This window comes from Gopherus evgoodei, chromosome 1, assembly GCF_007399415.2.
Source record: "Gopherus evgoodei ecotype Sinaloan lineage chromosome 1, rGopEvg1_v1.p, whole genome shotgun sequence".
Lineage (NCBI taxonomy): Eukaryota > Metazoa > Chordata > Testudines > Testudinidae > Gopherus > Gopherus evgoodei.
In genome coordinates this window covers 216736517-216761276 of record NC_044322.1, presented here as the reverse complement: position 1 = coordinate 216761276, position 24760 = coordinate 216736517, and the positions used below count along the sequence as shown (strand labels likewise).

Below are 24760 nucleotides of genomic sequence, written 5' to 3'. Positions count from 1 at the left end.
ACCTGCAGATAGATTCTAATTCTTATGAATTCGGTGATTCTTCTAAATGTTTCAGGGAACAGTTCCCATGAACATACTTCAGCTTAAGAGGGTCATTTGCCAACTATTGGCCATGGCTATTACATTGAGTTATCTGTAATTTGCCATGGCCATTTGACTAGTCCCTGAAGTCACATAGTGTTGTTTCTGCTCCTGGGCTGGACTCCTAAGCCCATGAAGAGCCTTCAAGATAGCCACATGTACCCTTCAACCACAAGCGTCTATGAGAATAGGTTCATGAGGATTTGGACACTTTCCCTTCCAGAGAGCAACAAATCACTCCTACGAATGCCTGTGGAAGGGGAATTAAAGGACTTGTGACAACTGTCAAAGTGGATGTGCAGGTTTTATTTTCAGGCTGGAGATGCACTGGCAGAGTATTTGTGAAGATGGATAGCTGAGAGGGTTATAAAGGGTCTTCCACAGGATTTCAGGGCTGAGTGTGGAGATTGAAGGACTGGAATAGCCGTGCATGCTGCAGGTCAAGATTGCCTAGCTACTTTTCTATTTAAAATGTAAGCAGTAGATAGTGAGAATAATTCCAAGGGTGGGTTCCTGTTTTTCTGTTTAAAGGTAGTACAGCTGTATGGTTAAGAAACATTTCTGCATAAAGAAATATCTCTAAAAAAAGTGGCATGAATTTAAACAGTTCTCAATAAATTTTAATATAGCATAGAATGTCCTCCCCTGGCCTTCTGCTACTTCTCTTTCCCAGTCCAGTTTCTTTTGTGATTTTGTTTGGCCTGGGACACTTTGTTCTTCCTTGATAGAAGAATGTGTGGCTTAGGCTAGATCTACACTGGCAACTGAACAACAAAACTTTTGTCTTCCAGGGGTGTTAAAAAAAACACACACTCACAAAAGACAAAGTTTTGCCAACGACAAGGAGAGCCGCTCGTTTGGGGTAGAAGATTTTTGGAGTTCTCCTACAAACACATATGCGGAGAAATGGTCCTTCCTTGTGGGCCTGCAGTACTGCCAAGCCCCAAAGCTCAAAATTCATGAGTCAGTCTCCCAAAAATCATGAAATTTGTTTTAAAAGTTTAAGTCCCATTTTTGTCCTGTCTTCTGACTTTTTTTGAATTCCCCCGGCCCCTGCCCACCCGCTATGTGTTTGTCTTGTTGCCAGCCCTGGCAGATGTATAGTAAGTTAGGTGATTTTGCTGAAGGAGCTCTAACTAGAGGATCCAACCAAAACTGGGGTCCGATTGTGCCATGCATTTTCCATTTGCACAGTAAGGGACGGTCCCTGGCCCCGAAAGCTTGCAATTGAGTGCAAAGCATGGTGGTGAGTTTGGAACTGGGACTCAGCCAGACTCATCTCATAGAGGGGCCACTGAAGATCCATTAGATGGGAACAACTTTTAATCCTTTTTGAGCAGGGAAGGATTCAAACTGGTGATCTGCAGGATCAAACTGGAAGATGCTGAGTCTATACCGCATTACAGGTGACTGAGGCATTCAGTCCCGCAAAAGCAGTAATTTTGCACCTTTGAGAATGAGGCTTCTTTCTGGAGAGATGAGTTTATTAAATGAAATTTTGATCTCCTTTGCAGTTTACACAGGCAGAGTCATCCACTCTCTGGACACACAGTGTAAATCTCCCCCACTGTGCTGTCAGTCTCAGATGCACTCTGTTTGCCTGGCCCTGTTCTTAAAGGAGCCGCTCCCATTAACCAAGTACAAAAAATAAAAAATAAAATGAATATTAGTACAACATTCAAATTAACTACAGTGGTTTGCATATAGACATGCCAACAATTACTCCAGGCTGCTTAGACTAACTTTTATACTGTTTTACTCCCATATGTGTCATTAGCAGGGTTTCAACCTTCAGAAGCACAATACAGATCTCGTGTACTTCAGCTGTAGGTGTAACTAATGGGGGACGCGTGCCGTTACCCTCTATGTGGATCAGCCCACAGAGTTAGACACCAAATGCACATTGCCAGTGGGTTGCACCAGTACTCAAGAGACAGCAGTAGAATGTGGGGCATCGGGATTCTTGGCCCTCAAAACTGCTTGTGCCCTGGTAGTTACAGACAGTGTAGAGTCAGGGCCGGTGCAACCACTAGGCGATCTAGGCAGTCGCCTAGGGTGCCAAGTGGTTGGGAGTAACAAAAAGCAGTGCCCTGGCTTGGCAGGGAGGAGCTGCCTTCTGGAGGCACCAGAGAGCCAGAGCGTCGGCTTGCAGGGGCGGCAAGCCCCAGCTATGGAGGAGCAGGGAGAGCGGCAGCCCTGCAAAAGCGGCAGCGCCGCTAGCAGGGAACAGCCACAGCCCCTGCCTCTCCTGCCCAGGCTGCTTGGGGGGCTCCTGCATGCTACAGCAGATGCATGCGGGCGGCGGCCCCTGTGCGCCCCCCGGCTCTCTCTCCCCTCTCCGCACTTGGGCTCTGCAGCTCCCAAGAGTGTGAGCCACCGCTGCCCATCCTGGAGCAGGCTCAGGGCCCCGCGCCCCAGTGGTGCCCAGGGCCGGCGCTACCATTTAGGCAGCCTAGGCAATCGCCTAGGGCGCCAGAATAATTGGTGGGCGCTGTTTTGCCGGAGGGTCCTGTGCTCCGTGGCTCCGGTGGAACTGCCGCAGTCATGCCTGCAGACAGTCAGCTCCTCGCGGGGCTCCGGTGGACCTCCTGCAGGCACGACTGCAGCAGCTCCACCGGAGCCACGGAGCACCAGATCCTCCGCAGGCACCACTGCAGCAGCTCCAGCAGAGCCGCGGGACCAGCGCGTGGGCGGCGAAATTGCCGTCCGCCTAGGGCGTTCAAACCCCTAGCACTGGTCCTGGTGGCAACTCACATGCCCGGGAGCTGCAGAGCTCAAGCGCGGCGAGGAGGGGGAGCCGGAGGGCGCACAGGGGCCACTGACCCATGCATCTGCTGCAGCCTGCAGGAGCCCTGGGGGTGGTGGGGTACTGGGCCACAACCTGGGCAGGAGGGGCAGTGTAATGCAGCTTCCCCTAGACAGCTAGACATCATTAGGGTTGCTGTTTGAGTTTTCTTCACACAGATAGCATAACGGCTGCAGCTTTTCACATCATCACAAGATGGCCTGTAGCAGGGGCCATAATTATGATTAATTTGCAACAATTGGCAACTTTACAAGGCAGGAGCCCCTCCTCAGCTCTGCTCTGCTCACCCCCTTAGCAGTGATAGTTCTGACCCCTGCTTTTCTCCTTTGCTTGCGCTGGCTCAGGCATATTCTCATCCCTGGGTCTGGCAGCAAGGCTGTAGCAAGTGGGCTTGTCTTTAGGTTCTGGTTTCAGTGACTCCAAGGGCTTTTAGCTCTTCAGATACTGAGCAGTCTCAAAGTGGCTGATTCCTAGGAACTAGACAGTTTTTAATAGTTCAGAGGCTAGTCCTGGGTCCTGTCCCCTTTTTTGGGAACCCTCCCCTCTTCCTGCTTCCCAGCATTTGTTCCATCTAGGACTTACCATCTTGTTGCTGCAACCCAGCCATTGAATCAGGAGCCTGGAGCAGGGAAGTGGTTTGGCCGAGCACGTATATCCACAGGGAAGGGAACTGTCAGAGAGCTAGTGCAGGTGGGCAGAGCGGGATCCAGTGGCAGGGAGAACCACTGGAGAGACTGTATATGAGTATTGGCATCCTGGATACTATAAGGGTTAATGGCAATTGTCTCCCTTCAGGAGATCTGATGAAGTGGAGCGCTGCATCAGTGACATCTTAGACTCTCCTGTCCAGGACCCCCAGACTGCACTTACCCCTGCTGTTCACAACAAGGTAAGGAGCTGCATCTTCCCTGTCCAGAATGGGAATATACATAGAGCATCTGAGAACAGGGGAGAGGGACAGGCAATGTGCATTAGAACAGTGGGAGTGTGTGTACTGTGGGCACAGATATATATTTCTCAGTGAGTGCCCTAAAAACTGGTCCATCTAGTTTAATTTCCCATCTCTTGACATAACAGAGCAGGCCACTCAGATGCAACTAATGGTCCATCTAGTCCAGAATCCTGGCTCATCCAATACCAGATCAGGCCGCTATTCTGCCTTTAACAGTGCAAGGTGAAAACAATGCACTTGGCCAGTTATTCAATACTGTGCCATCCATGGCGGGAGAGGGATTCCTTCCTGACATCAGCAGATGAATAATTTCTGCCCTGAAGCATGAGGACCCTTATTATTTTTCTTATAGCTGGTGTTACTGCAGATGACATTCTCTCTCATAGAAATGTCAGATATCTTTCTATGTCATCCTTTTCTCTTCACAGACTGTGGATTTGTTTGAAATGATTGAAAAAATGCAGGTGAGGAGCAGTTATTCAATCAAACTTTGGGATCCTTAATTTCTGGTAACTGATAATTGTCAGCTCCTATTCCTGTCCTGTCCCTGCACCTTCACAGCAGCTTCACTTGTGCCCTTCAATCCTGACCAGCATGGTCTGCTCTCCCAGTCTTGGCTCTCCCCAGCCCCCTCTGACTCTCTGGTAGGGTGGCGTCACTGTCACCTCCCTCAGGTTCAGGGGCTCAAACACAGTTAATTTAAATGCAAATATATGTCCCTTAGAGAACATTAAGGGTGCAGAGTTCAGAATTCAAATGTCAAAAAGTGCCAAAGTTAATATGAAACCTTAATTCTGCCCTTTATATATTTTTAAGGGTGATCACTGTACTTCACTGAGATAGTCTATCTGGGTGTTAGAAGGTTGTCCCTTGGGAAACTGCTTTAGTTGATGGTAGTGAATAGTAATGATTACTGCTTGGCTGGTGCAGCATTATGAGGAGGAGCAGGGGTTGCACTTCCAGTACACTCCCTGCAAGTAGGGGAGGGGAAGGGACTGGGTGGCTCCGCCTACACATGTTATTATTTGTGTTGCCATGGTGCCTAGGAGCCCCAGTTGTAAACCCCAATGTGCTGGGTGCTGTACAAACACAGAACAAAAAGACAGACCGTGCCCAAAAGCACTTACAATCTAATTGCCTAGGCAGCAGAGCTGGCTTGGCCATAAGGGCGAAGATTCTGTACCCTGAAACACAGTATAATAAATAGCTCCCTGCTGCAACAGAAGAGGGGAATTCAGAGAAGAATTGTGCCTCTCTTCCCAGTGCTTCTCCTGCATCTATGTGCCATCCCATACTCAGGGCTGTAACTAAAGGTACATGCTAGCCCTTAGTGAGTGAGAAGTTGTGTGCAGTATTTATATGTATACACCTCCGAGCTGTAAGGGGCGGGTTCTGCCACCTTCGTGCATGATAACTTGCACTTTACTCTGTGAACAGTGTTACTGGGATTATTTGCAGAGTAAGGAATTACTCGGTGTGAGTAAAGGTGGCAAAATCTGACCTTCAGCTATCAGCCCTTTTTCTAAATGAAAAAGTACAAGTGAAACTGGAAACTAATTGTCCCATAAGTGACCCAAGTTGCACCAACATAAGCACTGGTGTGGACAGCACTATGCTGGCAGGAGAACTTCTTCTGCTGACATACCTATCACCTTTTATGGAGATGGTTTTATTATGCCGACGAGAGAGAGTTCCCATTGGCATATGCCCGTCAGCACGGAGCATCTTCACCAGATGCACTGCGGTGGTGCTTTATGTGTAGACAAGCCTTTAGGCACCTCTTCAATGCATGGAGAGAGAGAGAGGCACCTCAGAATGTGATTCACAAATGCCAGTGCCCTAGACGGGGAACTGCCTAAGCTAGCCAAATGGTGCCAAAGAGAATGGTGTGTCCTAAGTCCCACCCCTCTCAAGTGCCTCCTGGCAGCCTGGATTTAGGAGCCTAGCTCTGTTAGCAGTCCACAACCAGGCCTGCCTTCTGCCACACAAAGTGGCTGGAGGTGGAGGTGACAGATCCCCACCATATAACTTTTATCCCAGTGGTTAGAGCACTTACCGGGTATACGGGAGAACAGCTTGAATTCCCCCTTCAGCCAGAGCGTGGAGAAAAGATTTGAAAATGGCACAGTACACTTTGCAGATTTTCTCATAGCTATAGAAGGACATGCTGTACATGAGTGAAGGTCTTATGCAACTCTGTGTTGGAAGGACATGCAGAGCTCTTTGCCTAGCTCAAGTGCACATTATAAAGTGTGGAATTCTCCCCCAACCTGCCTCCTAAACTCTGTAGGAGGAGAGCACCCTAGCACATCAATGGCTGCCTAGGGTGAAGCCCTTCTTGTGAAGGGGATTTCATCCACTATTCTTAGACTTGTGTGCCAGAGATTGTGCAGAACCACACAGAAAGCTGGTGAGAATTTGCTTGCATATACAGGCCACCTGATTTTGCAGCTAAATTAGCTTCTTTGTTGCATATAATGAAGACTACTGTGCATATGGGTGTAGCTAAATTAGCATTGTAGTTAGCTGCCTCATCCCCAGAATTGCACTAAGGAGGATATGCTGCTGGATAGAGCTAGTCAAAAATTTTTGAATATACAGCTTTTTTAATAGAAAAATTACCTTTCTAAAATTAAAAAATTGTTTTCATTTGTTGTGAAAGTTTTCACTATCTCTTTTTAATGATTTTTAAACAATATTTTTCATTTACTATTTTTCATTTTTTGTTTTTTCCCCTTTCTTTTCTCTTTTCCTTTTCCCCCAGTTAGTTTTTGAAAATTGAAGTTTGGATTTTCAAAAGCACTCAAGAGATTTAGGGAGCACAAGTGAGGGATGTGGGCTCTGTTGAAAATCCCACGGTGAATTTTTTTTTAAAATTAACAGGGAAAGAAAGCAAAACAACAGAAGTTAAAATTTTTGAAAAAATGGAAGATGGGTTCATTTGAAACCCTTCAAAACAAAACTAATTTCAGCATTTTTTTTCAATTTTAAAAAACATTTCAAGCAGCTCTACTGGTAGTTGAAAAGGAAATTTATGACTGTGGCTTACTGTTATTACAATATACACAGTAGAGAGAAGGAAACTATCAATAAAAAGTGTAAAGACTAAAGTTTTTCTAGAGAGTAATTGGGTGCAGTGCCCCTGAAATCAATGGAACCAAGTCTGTTTCCATCAGCAGATAACTTGGGCCCAAGTTTATAAAGATAAATTGGACTGTTATGATAATTAAATTAGTGCAATTAAACAGGAAATCAAAATATTATAAATTGTACCTGAGACTGTACTAAAATAGTGTAGTATATGATATTAAATGAAAAATAGCATGTGACTATGTAACTAAAACTTGTAATGTAATATGTATGCACTGGGGTAAGGTTAAGTGTGCATGTCCAACCTCAACTTTGGCATTTCCTGATCACTGAGTGTAATTACAGTCTTAATGTCATCTCAGTGTAATTCTCTGGATGGAAATTAATTTGGCCACAGCCCATTAGATATGCTTAGTTTACAGGTAAAATGATGTTGTTTTAACTGAAAATTCCCTCTGGGATCTGAGAATGAAGCTAGGCTTTTTTCCATTTCAAACATCATCACTGCCAGAATACCCTGCCATGACTCCACTGTGTGACTTCACTGTCTTCAGTGAGTTTGTACAGGTGAACTTAGTAGCCAATTCCATGGCTAATGCACAGGTAGGATAAACTTCATCTCATGGTCTCTGAGCTGTGCTGACTCTGCAAGGCTAACAGGAGTAAAAATCCAGTAAATCTGATTTCAGTCACCAAAATGAGATGAGCCTTCCTGTCAAGAGCCTGCATAACCCTGCCCTCCCTTCTCATCTGCCACCTTCACCCCATCTGCAATGATGCCAACATCACCATCCCATTTGTCCTCTTCTCCCACAACCATCTCAATGTCTTCTTCCACACTGCTTCTTGTACATGAGCACCCTCCTGGAGCTCATTCTCAAAGCCACTCTCTTCTCCGTGGTCAAGTCCTTCCTAAAGTCCTTCTTCTGTCACATCTAGAAGAAATTATCCAGCTAATGATAGCTAGAGAGAAGGAAAATCAGGCCTATCCCAGAAACATCTACATTATCAAGTTGTGTTGTTCATCGCCTTCAGCACTTTGGTGCACCCTTTCCCACAATCTAAAAAGGCAAACAGAAAAAAGGAGTTTGGAGGCAGGGTCTGTGCTTTTCTATATGTCTGTACAGCACCAGAACTTTGCGAGTGCTACAAGAAACTATTTATGTGTGTCTCTATTGGACATGAGCCTGGAGAAATATCATTCATTATCATTGCTGTTACTCATGTCTCTCTGGTGCTACTATGTGGCCATTCAAGTCTACAGCAGACTTTCTTTTTTCTCCCCTGACTTCCAGTGTTATAATCCTGAGAATTGTGTGAGCTTGATTTTATCTGCTACATCTTTCTTTATACAAGCAGTGAGGGGAAAACAGAGATAGTTGGAGATCCACTCTGAGGGCTTTCTTTACTGTTTATGAGCCTGATTTAAATGTGAAGTTCATCTCTGTGTTGGGATTGTCAACTTCTGGCTCTTGTATGTGTGTGTGATATTCAACTAACAGTTATGTCTGTTATCTGTAGAGCATGGATTAATTCCATGATCTAGAAGGGAGCAAGATAGACTGTCCATTTCATGAGGAAAAGACAGTTCTTGTCCCAGTGAGGGAGGGAGGTTCTCTGGCCTGCGATGTGCAGGAGGTCAGACTAGATGATCACAATGGTCCCTTCTGACCTTAAAGTCTATGAGCCTCAATCCCCAAAGCAAATTTTGGCTGCGTCTCTCAACTGAGAGAATCAGCATTTCAGGGCTCACTCTTCACTGCTCTAAAGTCTGAGGCAGTCTCTGCATCAAAGGGATGCCAACAGGGCCAGCTCCAGGCACCAGCATTCCAAGCTGGTGCTTGGGGCGGCAATGTGCAAGGGGCAGCAGTCCCTGTTGTTTTGCCCCCAAGCAGCGCGCCAAATTGCCACCGCTGGCGGCGGGGGCAGTCCATGTGCCCTTAGGGCAGCAGGAGTGTTTCCGCAGCAGTGGCAATTCGGCAGCAGCTTCTATGTTTAGCTGTCTGTGGCAGCTTCAGCTAAACATAGAAGCCACTGCCAAATTGCTACCACTGCAGAATGTGCCTGCTGCCCTAAGGGCGCACGGACTGCCCCCGCCATCCGCGGCAGCAATTCGGTGCACTGCTTGGAGCAGTGAAAATTGTAGAGCCGGCCCTGGATGCCAGCCTGGCAAAGTTCTGCGAGGAAGGGGGAAGTAAGAAAGGAATGTAAGTTTTGAACTCCATTCTTTGACTTTCTTTTCCCCCTTTCCCATTTATTTGGACTGGGCAGAAAGGCAGGTGGAGGGATTGGAAAGTTAGGGCTGGTCTACACTATGGGGGAAAATCGATCTTAGATACGCAACTTCAGCTACGTGAATAACATAGCTGAAGTCGAAGTATCTAAGATCGAATTACTCACCGTCCTCACGGTGCGAGATCGATGTCCGCGGCTCCCCCTGTCGATTCCACAACTCCGTTCGGGTTGGTGGAGTTACGGAATCGATATAAGTGCATTCGGGGATCGATATATCGCGTCTAGATGAGACGCGATATATCGATCCCCGAGCAATCGATTGCTACCCGCCGATATGGCGGGTAGTGAAGACGTACCCTTAGAGGTGAGAGATGCTGGCTGGGAGCACATGTCTCTGCTCTCTGGCCAGAAGTGCTACATTCTGTGGGATGGAAGTTGAGCTCATGTTAGTTTTAACCCCAAATTTCTGGCCTTTTGGCAGACAAGTGTCAACTTTTTCTCCCCCATATCACCCTTCTCTCCACCTACAGTCTTCCCTGTGGGTCACAGCTAGGATGACCAGATGTCTCGATTTTATAGGGACAGTCTCGATTTTTGGGTCTCCTATTACCCCCCTCTCCCATCCTGATTTTTCACATTTGCTGTCTGGTCACCTTAGTTACAGCTGAGGATGCCAGATTCAGGACAAACTGCTGAGAAATAAGGCATCCACCCCAAAATGGTGGTTATTCGTCAATAAGATACACCAAACCAGTAACAAAAGTAAACTTCTGTTTCACCAAACTGGTTAACAAAAAATCAGAAAGTTCCCAAGAAATCAGCAACACAGCTAGTTTAATATCCAACTCAGATCTTACCCAATAATCACGCTATTGACATTCCTTTAGTATCTAATATCTAAAGGTTTATTTATAAAAGAAAAGAGGAGAGAGTTAAAATGGTCAAAAGAGTGAAATACATACACTCATTGCAAAGTTCTTGTATCAGGCCTGAAGCAGTGATGAAATAAACTGCTGTCTTGTACAGTCACCGATAACTTTCAAAAGATTGGAAAGTCCTCAGTCCATTGCTTGTAATGCTCCTGTTAGGTTAAGTCCGTAGTCCAGAGATCAGAGCAGGAAAGAGACAAAATGGAGATTCTTCCAGGGCCTTTTATACTTACTCCCAGGGGGAGGGAAAAGCTCTCAGTCTTGGTTTGTGGAAAAGTACAGGTACAAGATGGAGTCCAGGGTCACATACCCTTGCATGCTTCGATAGCAGGATCTATTAGCAATATTCTGGCTAAAACATACTCAGGAAGGGTCATAGGGTGGAGATGAGCTTCTTCTATATCCATTCTGAGAGCTAAGTGTTCTTTGATAGGCCATCAATTTGAATCGTCCTTTCACAATGTGCTGGTGTCATGGTGGGTAGGGGAGTCAGGGCCCTGCACCCCCCACTTCCTGCGATTCACCGTGACTCTCAGCCAGCCAGTAAAACAGAAGGTTTATTAGACAACAGGAACACAGTCTAAAACAGAGTTTGTAGGTACAGAAAACAGGACCCCTCAGTCAGGTCCATCTTGGGGGGTGGGGAGCCCAGACCCAGGTTCTGGGCCTCCCCTATCTCCCCAGCCAGCTCCAAACTGAAACTCCCTCCAGCAGTCTGACCCAGCCACACACCCTGGCTCCTCCTCCAGCCTTTGTCTAGCTTCCCCGGGCAGAATGTGTCACCTGGCCCCAACCCCTTCCTGGGATCAGCTTACGTAGTGGCCATCCAGTAATTAATACAGACAGTAAACTAGTAAAACTCCCATGCAACATTACCAGGTTAATATTCCTAACTCCTTTCTCCGTCACAGCTGGGCAGACTGGATGCAAACTTGGCTGTTACCCCAGGAGTAAACACATTTGAAAGACTGGTACATAAAGATACAAAAATAGTGCACGCAAACAAACAGGATAATCATATTCAGCGAACAATAACTTTTCCATTGACACCTTACACGGCATACTTTGTATAAGATTTGTTGCAATTGTATAATGGTGGTAGCAACAATGATCTACATTAATCATATAATGTCACACCTCCCCCACAACATCTCCAAAAGCAGTGGATTAGAGGGGGAGCCTTGAATGATCTCAAATACACAACCTGGGGTATGGGGTGTGAGGCAGTGGGGAGAGAAAACAGACATGCTGCTATGTGAGGTTTTACTATCTCTGTCTCTGTGTTTCCAGGGGAGTCGTCTGGATGAGCAAAGATGTTCTCTCCCAACTCCGCTCAAGGTCAGGTTAGCTCTTTGGTGCCTCATATATTATTGAGAACGGCAAATAAAGTGTTTCTACTTGCAGCTTGCCCTTTCTCAGCCTTCTTAAGGGGTGAGGAGTCTAGTATTTGTAACTCAAATCTTTGTGTTTTTATCAGGGTTCTGGGAATGTTGCACAATAGGGTCTGAAAATATGATGGAAATATAATAAACACTCTCTCAAAATCCAAGCAGATTCCATCAGTTGCTTTTATCTTATTAATTATAGAGTAGCTCTGGTGAGATATTTCCTTGCATTTATTTTAGTTTGAGTTTTAATAACTTTTATAAGAGAAACTTTTTCTGAGTCACATATCTTTCAGTAAGCATCATGAGCCCAGAATCTATAAGGGATTAGGGTGGGTGCCAGCTGGTCAACCTAAAATCTGACCAGCTCCTCCTAATAAGTCCATGACTCTCACCTAATTAGCCAACAAGGAACTGGGTCCCATTTTTTCAAATTCTGACCTTTCACCCTCCCTTTTTCTGTTGTCTCTGCTCTGGTGCTCTAACCTGGTGAGGTAACAAAATCACCCACAAGGAAGCAAGGTGGGCGGGAGGTGTGTAGGATGGAGGGGCGTGTCAATGGCAACCGTGGTTAAAGGGACGGGGCTAGAAAAACATTAAAGTAGCTTGACATAGGGTTCTCCCCCAATCCTCTTACACAGCCTCAGAAGCCCCTGCAGTTGTGCATCAGCCACTCTCACTGTCAGAAAAATGGAGCCTCGCTGCACTGGGGCCCTGTTTTATGGTGTCGAAGGAAAGATGGAGAGCAAGTTCAGTGTGCCTAGCATTGTGAGAATGGGCTTCTGGCAGGCACCTACCTCTACTGTTCCGTGGCACAGAGCCCCCTTCGTGTCAGCATAATCACTCATGTGGTAATAGTGCTATTCAGAGACCAAGGGTAGAGCTGCCCTATCTGGGAGCTGGTCACCTCTTGTGATCAGGGACTGCAGGCTCTCCAAATGGCTCTCCACTGCACAGAGCATCCTCAGAACCTCAGCTACACCCTGGAGCGTAGCTTTGACCATCTGCAGGCTGATCTAAGTGACACCCCTCCTGCTTCCAGGGTGCAGGAATGATCAGTGCACTCCGCTCTACCCTACTTGCATAAACACTGTCCCCCATCCCCAGGTGTCCCTGCATGCTGTCCCTTTATGCAGCAACATTGCACCACTCCAACACTCTTCTTGGCGTGGGACAAGGGACTAAGGATGTCAGGCCACATATGGCTTAATTTGCCTCAATCTGGCTCACAATTTGGTTGCTCTGTTTTTGCCTGACTGTGCCCTGTGCAGCTGGGACGGGGAGTGGAATCTGGCCCCTAGAGTTTATTTGCTGAAGTTTGTGTGTGTTATAATGCTGTGCACTGTGAAATGCACGCTAACCTAGATACTCTAAAGAAGTAGGGTTGGATGGGGAGGAGTGGCAGTGCAGGACATGCAGCCTGGGTCACCAAGTGAAGATGGTACTGTAAAGGCTCCCTTACTTCTCTGGTCCCTTGTGATTTCAGAGAGAAGAGGAGTATATCCCATACCCTAGCATCCATGAGGTAAGTCACAGTTGGTTCTGCTCTGCTCAGTCTCTTCCTCCACCTCAGTAATGTTATTGACCTCACAAAGCAATGCTTCTGTCTCTTGGGACAGGTGTTACGGAAAGGGTGGCCATACCCCCTCATTATCCTACCCCAGTTCGGGGGCTATTGGATTGAAGGAACCTGCCATGGCCTCCTCAGCTCGACCTCAGCTCTGCCTGACCTGCCTTCCCCCTGCAGCAGTAAAGTGAAGCTAGAGTGTGACCCCACAGCCAAGCTGTACCGCAAGCACTTCCTGGGGAAGGTAAGGGGGAATCCCATAGCCTCTCATTCCACTCCATGGCTAAACTGTATCCTAATGGCCTCTTGAGGGATTTGGGGGTGACCTCACCTCCTCCCCCCAGATCCCACACCTCCCCAGTGCCAAAAATAATGAAATAAGATGTGTCCCACTACACACCCAGCAATGTGCTACTTAGAGTCAGAGCTACATCAGGGGTGCCCCTTTGCACTTTGTGTAGTGTCCAGTGTGATAGAGAAGAGAGAAGTCTCAGATCTGATGAATATAAAGGGGATCTGTAAGAGTCCGGGGCTGGGATTCGTCCCTTTCAGGCGCGGCAGGGAGCCAGGGCGTTTGCTACAGGCAGCAATCCATCCAGGGCCTAGACCCCTCAGCGGGAACTGAGCAAACAAAGTCTTTAAACAAGGCAGAGTCTCGCCCAGCAGCAGGGGCCGGGTAAACGCAGAGTCTCTAGGCCCGGCCCTGGAGCAGGGCGGGGCAATAGCAGTTCAGGCTCAGCTCCTTCAGCAAGGGGCCGGGTAAACGCAGAGTCTCTAGGCCCAGCCCTAGAGCAGGGCAGGGCAATCAACAGGTACAGAGCTCAGACTCTCAGGCAGAGGCTGAGCAGCGGTTTAAGCCGTAAGTCTATACAGCAGGCCTCCTCAGGCCAGGGAGAGGGGGAGTCTGCCACTCTTGGAAGGGTGAACGCAGGCCCTCCCACTCCACTGAGTTCCAGCCCGGGGCCCTAGCAGCGGCCAAGACGTGCTGCTGTCAGTGGGGATCCTGGCCGCAACACACTGACATCAGTTCAGGCTCTTCAAGAGCCAAACCAAGGTCAGCTACCCCCAGGCCACTTCCAACCTCCCCGTCTCTAGGTACCTGTCCTTCGCCGGCATCGTCCAGCGGGTCCCAGACCATGGGTTCCTCAGGATATTGGGCAGAGGGAAGCTCAGGCCGCTCCTCGGGATACCAGGTGTAGGGAGGCTCAGGCCGCTCCTCCGGATACCGGGCATAGGGAAGCTCAGGCCAGCGTTCCTCCAGATACGGGGAAGCTCAGGCCAGCGTTCCTCCAGGTAGTGAGCACACGGCAGGCTGGGCCCAGCAAGAGCTCAGGCCCCAGCATCTGTCCTCTCCAGCAGTCTGCAGCTAACTGAGTGCTGAGGCCAGGCTTTTATACTTCCTGTCCCGCCCCTTGACTTCTGGGGGTGGGGACAGGCGGCAGTAGCTCCGCCCACTGATACACCTGTGCTGGCTCGTCCCTCTCAGGCGCGGTGGGGAGCTAGGGCACCTCCCTACAGGATCTTTTGCTGAGACTTTTGGACACAGACAGACCTTGGGAGATGGAAGGGAAACAACTGTAATGAATCATGGTAACCACCACATACAGACAGTCACTGGACATGGGGATCAAACCCAGGCATTTCAGCACAAAATATAGAAGGCCTGCCAGCTGAGCTAAAGGACAAACTCTCCTAGCTCAGTAACAGGTTGTTATAGCGAGAGAGTGATAATTGCATGCACTAAGCCAGTGTATTACACAGAATTGGGCCAAGTACTCCTTGATCTTGCCATTTCCAGCTATGATAGGTATGGGAACACCTGGAAGCAGAGACCAGTCTCCAAGTGAGGTGCAAAGTATGGCCATTTATTAGCTGTCTCACAGGCTCCACCTGAACTGGTTCCTCTGGGGTTCTTGGTGGTCACCAGGTGGATCTCACGATCATGCTGACCACGTCCCAATCAGTTGTCAACAAAACCATGATTGGTTCTGGAGACCAGGTGTCTAAACCAGAGTTGGCTCAGCTTATTTCAACAGACTACCCCTTGCAGTACAAGCCCACAGACAGGGGAAAAAATGTGTGCATCTGATCTCCACTGCAGAAGAGGCCTCATTGAGGCAGAAGTCAAATTCATCTGGTGTGTGAGACCAGAGACAAAGCCAGTGTAAGAATGCACCAGAGGCTTCTTGTCTGAAAAAAAGGAGATGTTGTTCTGAATCTGATTCTGGAGACTGAAATTTATTATCTTGGGAGTCTTTCGAAGTGCTGGGTATGCCACCGCTAATCCCATATCTGTTAGAGTAACCAGGGAGTTTTTCCAGAGCCACCCCCATAGCCAAATACATGCGGGATCTGATTTTTGGCCTAGCTGTAGATGACACTGCTAGCCTGATATGACCCTTACCCCGCTCCAAGCAGCAGTAAGAGTTTTCCCCTCTTCTCATGTGAGATGACTGGTCTGGTATAGCAGAGACTCATAGACTCGGTGAGTTTGCAAAATGTGCAAGAGTGGAGTATTGCACAACTGTTAGCAACCATCTGAAGTGCAGTACTACTGAGTCACTGTACGCTAAGCACCGCCTTCTTCTGCTCAGCCTAGCAGATCTCCTTGGTTCACTGCTGAAACATGTATTAGTGAACTTGGGTTGAAGAAATCATCACAGTGACCATAATTCCTGTAGTGGATAGCACCAGCAACACCTAGAGCTTGCAGCATACTCACAGTGGAGTTACTCCTTCAGATCAAAGTGGTAGAGGCCTCTGCTTTTGGTGCTGTGCAGCTCAGGTTCTGTCCTCACAGGGACCTGGGAAGGAGGAAGCTATGCTCCACGAATAGCTCTATCATGTCCTGAATAGTTCTATCATGTTCACAGCCTAGCCAGAGCAACGTGTGAGCATGAGATGATGAGGATGGTGGGAAAAACACCCAATGATGAAGGGGTATCTTCTCAGGGACTATAGGAGACTGGCAATATCATAGGTATTATCTGGTGGGTACCTTGGGAGAGTGAGCGTCTTTGACTTCCTGTTTTTAGGAGCATCAGAACTTTTACTCCAATGACACAACCTTGGGCTACCTGATCCTTTCCGTGAAGTATGAGCAGATTGAGAGGCAGGACAACTTGCACCTGCTGCTGAGGTAACAGCACCCAACATGGAAACACATGTACCATGCTCTGTCTCCCACATTACCAGGAAGTCTTTCTGTGTGGATTTTGTGACCTAATGTCATTGTCCCAGGGATGGCTGCAGGGAAACCCCTGACTGGGGAAGCCCCTTTTCCTTCTGGTTCATCTTTGAGCATTCATATTTCTTTACTCCCAGCTTCTCCCAGTTGAGGGCTGCAGGGCAGCCAGGAGTGGGGAGGGATCAGGAAGAAGAGAATTTCTGATGTGTCTGTCCCTTGTAGATAGGGAAACATAGTGAAAGGATAAGCAGAAATCTTACATAAAAAGAGGGGAATCTAAAAGCCCTCTGAGCTGTACCAGGGAATATTTTCATTGAGCACAGACACACACATAGGAAAGTGCTGGTGGCTGGTTGCAAGAGACCCTGGTTCTATGCACCACTCCTTCCTAATGAGACTCTGGCATGCTGTTGGCAGGCCAGCCAAAGTCAGATAGAAGGGAGTTACGATGCCTGACTTATGAGGATGACCTCAGGGCTAGTGCAGTTAGTTTTGTGTATGGGAGTAATGGTTTTGAATCCCATTGTTGTCCCAAAATATTCCTTTCTGTGTTGAAGCAGCACCTGGATTTCCTTTGCAATATACTTAACTGTTGTTAAAGCAAAAAAGGTCTCTGAGGAGTGATGGAGATCCATGCAGCCACCTAACCAGCTCTGTTTTCTTTCTGCTCAGTTAATACCGAGCACTGGGCTACATGAACCCTAAACAATGTCCATCTTCCTGTGACATTCGGCCAGTGGTCCCCAATCTTTTTCATCTGGCGGGCACCAGACGAAGGACCGTGGCGGCGGTCGAGCAGCTGCCGAAATGCCTCTGAAGCAGCATTGCCCACTGGCCAGGACGCAGGTGCATTTAGATGCCCCCACGGGCACCATGGCACCCACAGGCACTGCATTGGGGATCCCTGCACTAGGCACTAGTTACATAGACTCTAGCTTAGCACCTGTGCAACCCTTTTGGGATCTAATTAACCCTTTAGTTGCTGGACCAGAATATTATGCAAGAACAATATTCCCTCCATAAGAAGAGATCTGGAGGTGCAGCAGGAGTCCCCGTAAGCAGCCAGAGATGTTGTTTGCATTTCCCTTTATCATTTGTTCTCTTCTTTTTTCGGTTTGTGGCAGGACTCGAACTGGTACCAAACATGACTTGATCCCCATTTCTTGCCTGAATGAGTTCCCCAATGCAGTCCAGATGGCAAAGGTGAGACCCTAACTGAGTACATTTTCTTTCACACACTCATGGTACAGGAACTCCTCACTTAAAGTCGTCCTGGTTAACACTGTTTCGATGTTAAGTTGCTGATCAATTAGAGAACATGCTCGTTTAAAGTTGTGACATGCTCCCTTCTAGTTGTTTGGCAGCCACCTGTTTTGTCCACTGCTTGCAGGAAGAGCAGCCCATTGCAGCTAGGTGGTGTGGGCTTGGAACCAGGGTGGACCAGCAAGCCCCCTATAAGCTCCTCATGCCCCTAAGTTCCCTGTGCTGCAGCTGTTCCTCTTCCCACTGCCATGTGCTGCTCCAGCCCTCTGCCTTGGAGCTGCTCCCTGAGACTCCTGATTGCTGTACGGGGAAGGGAGGGGAAGAGGGGGGCTAATGTCAAGTTGTCTCCCCCTTCCCCCTGCTCCTGCACCCTGCTTACCCCATCTTCCATAGAGCAGGGGGGACACATGACAGATGGATGGAGGGAGCTTCTAGGCAGTAGTTGCAAGTCTCAGTCTCAGCAAGCTGATTTAATTAACAAGGTAGTGTACTTAAGCCTGAGGTGAGCTACTTAAAGGGGAAATGTGCATTCTCTCTCACACACACAGGGTGTGTGTCTCTGTCAATTGCTAGTTCATTTAGCAGTAAGGCATTCCCTGGGAAATATCTCACCCTCTGACTCCTCCACCTCAAACAAGCTTCACAATCATCATTGCTGTGTACCTGTATTAAATTGTTTGTTTAAAACTTATAGTGTGGGTGTGGGTGTGGGTGTGGGTGTGTGGGGGGGGTGAAAAAAATTTCCCTGGAACCTAACCCCCTCATTTACATTAATTCTTATGGGGAAATTGAATTCGCTTAACATCGTTTTGCTTAAAGTCGCATTTTTCAGGAACATAACTACAACGTTAAGTGAAGAGTTCCTGTATGTCTACACTGCAATCAGAGTGCAGCATCTGTAGACATATCCGAGCAGGCTTTGATCTAACTAGATTGAATAACAATAGCAGTAAAGCCATAGGCTATCCAAGCCCACCTGGAACCTACATATTTGAGAGGCTAACCTGTGCTGCCACAACTTCATTGCTGTTATATGATCTAGATAGATCACAGCTAGCTCGGGTATGTCAAGAGAGGCTGCCATCACACTTCCGATTGCAGTGTAGACATCCCCTTTCTCTGGCTCTGCTTAACTCTCACTCTTCAGCTTCCTTTCTCACTTCTCTCTCACCTTTCTTTTCCCTTCTTCTTCTCCAGGCTTTTTGCCCTTTCTCATCTATCTTTTCTCCTCACTTTGCCTTAGATTTTCTTACCAAGAGACTCCTGCCAGATGATTATAAAGCAATACCCTCCTGCCTGTAGCCAGTCAGGGTATAGGAAGGGGAGTCATAGCTCCCAACAGTGGCAATCAGTCACCACTTTTCCTTCTTTCTCTCTCTCGGCAGCTGCTGTGTGAGGAGGTGAATGTTGACCGATTCTTCCCTGTCCTCTACCCCAAGGTATGTTTACAGTAGCTTCCCACCTGCCTGTCCCTCTGATGACAGGGGCTTCTGGTAGGATGTGACCGAGACTTTATGCTTTCCACCCTCCCAGGCTTCCCAGCTCATTGTTGCCTTTGATGAACACGTCATAAGCAATAACTTCAAATTTGGGGTCATCTACCAGAAAGCTGGGCAGGTGAGAGCTCTCTGCACTCTACAACCAAGCACCCTCAGACCCAAACACACCAGGTCACATTTCTCAGCCCCAACCACATAGAAGGCGACTTAAGCCAACCTGGGGTCAAGGATTTTTTTTTTCATTCCCCATCACTCTTGAGTCTTGGGGGCTTCTCTCCTCACATCCCCCTGTCAGTGTGGCCAAACCTAGTGCCTTCCTCTGGATCCAAGGGTTTATGCCCTGCAGTTTCAGTCCTAGAGAATTCTAGTTTCTCTTTGCTGTTTATGAGCCCCAGTCCCACTCTAGTTAGAACAGCTCCTAGTGGTACCAAGCACTGATACTATGTATCATTTTCTGTCCTAATGTCTCCTCTCCTTGCTGCAACATTAGTGCACCTCAACTGGGAGATTGTGCCCCCTGCAGACATTAGCCTTCTCTGTCATATTAGTTCTGGGGACCCCTCGGTGCTGTCTTGAGATCTTCTTCCTTGTGGACCCAAGGAAGTCCTCTGAGTCCTAGAGACTTCTCTCCCCTCTGCACTGTCCACAGGGAGAGAACCTCTTGTTGGCACCAGAGTGAGATTCGCATTCTCCATGTTCTCAGTGCTGGAGGACAGGCCTCATTTTATTTCAATGAAAAGGAGACAATTTTCTATTATATACAGGGGGATAGGGCTCTGGACCCCACTGAGGTGGGAGGATGTAGACTCTGTGTGTGAGAAGGGAAGTGAGCCTTCTCCATATCAGTTTTTCTCTTTTCCTCCTCTCCAGATCCCAGGAGAGGTGAGAGTGTGCATGGGGAATAATCCCCTCTGCTTATCATCTCTCCTCTCCCCTTCTAGACCACAGAGGAAGAAGTCTTCAGTAACACTGAAGAGAGTCTGGCCTTCCTGGAGTTCCTGGATTTCCTTGGAGACAGAATCCAGCTGCAGGATTTCCGTGGGTAAGCAGGGAACAGTGTGGGAGTGACCAGTCAGCACAGCATGGGGGCTCCAGTCAGACACAATTAAAGTACGAGGCACAGACTTGGGGACCCCAAAGTAGATCCATGTGTCTTCAGCTCCAAAAAATCACAAAGCAGGTCTCCTTCTGCTGGCAAGCCCATATCCTCTTTGTGGGTCCATCTGTTAGAGGGCCACATCCCTGATCCAGACACTACATTATGGATTGGATTTTCAAAAGAACTCAGCCCCCATTTACGCTAAATAGAGCTCCAGCTGTGCATCCTGTGGAGTATTCCCAGAAAGGCTTGGCCTGTCATTTCCCCTGGGATCTTGTTGGAGTCTCATTCCCTGACGGTGCTCTGCATTTACATATCTCAGTATCCAGTCTGGTTTGTCAGCTCTGGCTCTCTCCAATAGGCAGTGTTTGGGGTTGTGTCTCATGAATGGGAGCTGGGCTGAATGGTTGGGGATTTCTCATGGGAGATTCTAGGGACTCTTTCCTGGGATGCTTTTCTCCCAAATGTTAAGCTTTGTGACTAACAGCAGCTGGGACTGACCCACAAGGATCAACAGAGAATGACAGAGCATTGACCATATCCACACTATCCTGTGCTGCTTTGAGGTGTTAATGGGCACTGATAAGCCTTGGTCCTTACCATCTGCTTCTGTGTGGCACCCCGTGCTCTCCACATTTCTCAACTGGAGATGTTTCCCCTGAGAGTGGCAGGGATGATTGCTCTTTCAAAGCTGCCTGGTTTGGCAGGAATAGATGCCTCTCTAGTTCTCAGTGGAGAGAGGATGATGCCAATAGGAATTTTGTGCAGCTGTAGTCTAGCTACTGCATTGATTTTTGGAGTGTGTGGTGCTCTTCAACCACTGAGCTCTTAAACCTGTCTCTGATGACAACCTTGAATAGCATTACTGGTGTCTACTTCCTTCCCTGCACCACATGGTGCCAATGCATTCAGATTCCGAGGCGGCTTGGATGTCACGAGGGGTCAAACTGGTACTGAATCAGTCTATACCAATTTCCGCGGCAAGGAGATCATGTTCCATACATCTACGAAGCTGCCATTCACAGAGGGAGATGCCCAGCAGGTACCATAAGGGGAAGCACCAAGTGATTCAGGAGGATGGGAGAGTGAACTGGTGGATGGGGCTGGGGACTGGATGTGTGTTGGAGTAGGCAGTGATTAGGGATGGGTGTAGATTAGTGGCTGGGGTTGGGTTTCCAGCTGGAGGTGTGGGTTGGTCGTGCCGGATGGGTTGGTGGCTGGGGAAGGAATCTCCCCTCTTACTGGTTTCTCTCATCTCATTTGTTCCCTCCAGCTGCAGCGGAAGCGTCACATTGGGAACGACATTGTGGCCATTGTCTTCCAGGATGAAAACACTCCCTTTGTCCCTGACATGATAGCGTCTAATTTCCTGCATGCCTATGTGGTGGTACAGCTCGCTCATGGTGCCATTGGGGAGACCCTCTACAAGGTAAACACAGCCAATGGGCCCTCTATTTGGTCAGGGATCCCCTTGCTGGTAGTTCATTCAAACTTCTGCCCCTTGCCTGGAGTGCAAGACCCTTCCTCCAGCTTTTGGGGAGGCAGGAATTCACCTAAACATCATTCCAACTGCTTTATCAATAACAGTCACCATTATGAACATGCACACAGTCCCAGGGCCCCACATCAGCGATCCAGGCAGGGACAGATTTTCAATTAGGCACAGTAAGCATGTACCTATGGGCACCAGCATTCGAGGGGTGTGCAGGGAGACTTGCCAAGTATGTTTATCTTCTAGCCCAGTGAGGCTATTTTTAGTTGTCTGTTGCCAGGGATTTTTAGCAGTTGCGAATTGTGGTATTTTGGGCTATTTTACTGCCCTACTGCTGCTGGTCAAATTGCTCTGGAGTTATTGGAGCCTCCAGATGTGCTCCATCCCCTGATGAGACACCCCACAAGCCGCTTGTCTCACGTCGTGCCCCCTCTCCTTAGGTGATGTTTGCAGCATGTGCAGAATTCTTTTTCAAGGGTGGCAGAATTTGTTTTCTGCAGAAAATGTGATGCAGTTCTGCATTTCTTCCACCAGAGGCTGCTGTGGCACCAGAACAGCCTGAGCTGGTTGAGGCTGCCTGGTTTGGTGGGCAGCAGCAAACACCTAGCAGGCGGGTGTCATTTTTTCTTCAAGTGAAAAGTGACAGGCACAGCAGCCCTCTTGGAGCCAGGTTAGGAGGCAGAGCAGGCCACACAGGGCTGCTGGGGGCTCATGGGGTCATGTGGGAGGGAGGCTCCAGGCAGGGCCACATAGGGAGGTGGGATGGGGGCACTGAAGATGCTGTGCCTGGGGGTGTGTAAGGTGTAAATCGAGCCCTGGATTCAGGGCCACCACTCTGGGCTCTGGCTGAGCCTCAGATGTTATGCAAGGCAGGCTCACAGTAGCCATGTTCTCAGGCTGCTTCCTGCCCCACAGTCGAGCTCATACTCTTGGCCTGCACAGGCAGGAGCCATTGCATGTACAGCCCACACAGTTCCTTCTCCAATCTTTTATATTTGGTATCTGTGCGACCACTGCTGGAATGCTGTGTCTAGTGCTGGTGCCTACAATTCACAAAGGCTGTTGATGAATTGGAGAGGGCTCAGAAAAGAGCCATGAGAATAGTCAAAGGATTGGAAAACCTGCTTTATAGTGATGGATTGAGCTCCTCAAGTCTATTTAGTATAACAGAGAAAAGGTTAAGGGGTGATTTGATCACATTCTATAGGTACCTACATGGCAAACCGCAATTCAGTTAGAGGGTTCTTCAGTCTAGCAGAGAAAGGTCTAATGAGATCCAATGCCTAGAAGATAAAGCCAGACAAATTCATATTGGAAATAAGATGCAAATTTTGAACAATTATGGTAATTAACCATTGGAAGAACTTACCAGAGTTGTGGATTCTCCATCACTGCCAAGTTTTGAAAAAACATCCAATATTGATTTAACAAGATATGCACTAGTCCAGGGATCTCAAACTCCAATCACCACAAGGCCATATGAGGACTAGTACATTGGCCCAAGGGCCGCATCACTGAAACCTTTTCATACATCAATACAAAAGTATAGTAAAAAATGAAGAGTAATATAGTATGCTATTAAAAGTCAATGTATTAACTTTTTAAAAACTGTAATGCGAAAAGTCAGTGCTAATTAAGACAGTCATTTCATTTTCGGCCACTTAGCTGGCAGCGTTTTGTATCAACGAAAGCACCAGTATTAGGTTTGATATGCTGAGACGAAACCAGTCTCAGTGTTGCTTGCAAATTGTACCACATTCCATACAAAAAAACTACACTAAGAGATGTGTAAAGACTGCACAGTTAAGCACACATGCCAAAATTAAGGTTGCACACACTTTTTCTCTGCCCCTTTGAGCCTGTGTTATCTTTTTACGACACCCTTAAATTGTATAGCATCTTACAGTGATTTTTCTATTGACTTTTATTGCGTTGTCACAGTAGCCCAATATATGCTTACTAGCAAAGGACTTGCCACTTAGCCACTCAAGTTTAAGGTAAGTATGAGTGAGGGTGAGCAAATGTGTGTTGTGATAGAAAGCTGTGTTGATTTCTGACTGGGTTGTGTTGTGCTGGGAGATTTTGGTTGATTTGTGTTGGGGGCAAATAAGGGATGTGTACTGGGGTGAAGGGCTATCTGTATTTGGACTTGCTGGTTGTGTTGTTGTGTAGGTGGTTGTGCTGATATGTGAGGTGGCAGCTAGGCACAAGGGGGTGCCAGTCAGGCCAAGTAATCCACCCTCTGTGAAGTCTCCCTCATACAACCAATGAAACTAGCATGCAAATTAGCTATTGAGTAAGGGTGGTGATTGGTTGAGTTATCTGTGATATCACAAAGGTCTAGTACTCTTGGCACAACACAAATACACACCTTTCTGTAGGTGTACAGCAATTGTCAAGTAAAATAGCTGAGAACTTCAAAATTGGTTGGTAACAGACTGCAAAACCCCCACTACACTGCTTCCATGAGGCCTCCCCGCCCTGCCTCTTCCCACCCCTTCCCCAACGTCCCTGCCCCAGCTCCACCCCCTCCCTGCCCCTATTCCAACCCCTTCCCCAAATCCCCGCCCCAGCCCCGCCTCTTCTCTGCCTTCTCCCCTGAGTGCGCTGTGTCCCCGCTCCTCCCTCATTGCTCCTGGAAAGCCCTAAGCGCTGCCAAACATCTCTGTCAGCGGGAAGCGTTGGGAGGTAGGTGGAGGAGCAGGGATGCGGTACGCTGTTGGGGGAGGAGTAGGGGGTTGGAGGGAGCTTAGCTGCCGGTGGGTGCAGAGCACCCACTACTCTTTCCCCGTGGTTGCTCCAGCCCCGGCACTTATGGTGGGCTGCAGGGAAATAACTCTACGGGCCACATGCAGCCCACAGGCCGCATGTTTGAGAACCCTGCACTAGTCCAAACAGGAATTATTATGGAGAAGCACTTTGGCTTGTGTTATGTAGAAGGTCAGACTAGATTATCACAGATAGCAGTCCCACGAATCCCAGAAGAGTTGGCAGAAGGAATCAGGGAGAGGATTTGGCTATCTAGCCAACCATGGCTCTGTGGGTGAACAGGCTGACTTCTCCTGTTTGCTCATCTCCCACCAGCCAGGGGCAAGGGCAGCCTTCACAGCACTGCTGCTCATCTGTGGAATGAGACTCCCCATTTGCTCCCCCAGTTCATTTTAGGAGCCACAGA

The 24760-nt window shown here is 48.0% G+C and overlaps 1 protein-coding gene across 6 annotated transcripts in view; it reads left to right on the top strand.

The window, feature by feature from the left end:
• Positions 1 to 24760, top strand: part of LOC115636301 (rap1 GTPase-activating protein 1-like) — a 56677-nt gene that overhangs the window by 4271 nt on the left and 27646 nt on the right. For all 6 annotated transcript variants that reach the window (XM_030536228.1, XM_030536221.1, XM_030536247.1 and 3 more), the window contains exons 2-13: positions 3683 to 3776; positions 4268 to 4303; positions 11384 to 11431; positions 12965 to 13003; positions 13098 to 13289; positions 16081 to 16184; positions 17357 to 17435; positions 18881 to 18934; positions 19029 to 19112; positions 19936 to 20036; positions 21006 to 21135; positions 21367 to 21522. In XM_030536228.1, coding sequence (XP_030392088.1) covers positions 3683 to 3776; positions 4268 to 4303; positions 11384 to 11431; positions 12965 to 13003; positions 13098 to 13289; positions 16081 to 16184; positions 17357 to 17435; positions 18881 to 18934; positions 19029 to 19112; positions 19936 to 20036; positions 21006 to 21135; positions 21367 to 21522 — 1117 coding nt within the window. The remainder of the gene's footprint in view (positions 1 to 3682; positions 3777 to 4267; positions 4304 to 11383; positions 11432 to 12964; positions 13004 to 13097; positions 13290 to 16080; positions 16185 to 17356; positions 17436 to 18880; positions 18935 to 19028; positions 19113 to 19935; positions 20037 to 21005; positions 21136 to 21366; positions 21523 to 24760) is intronic.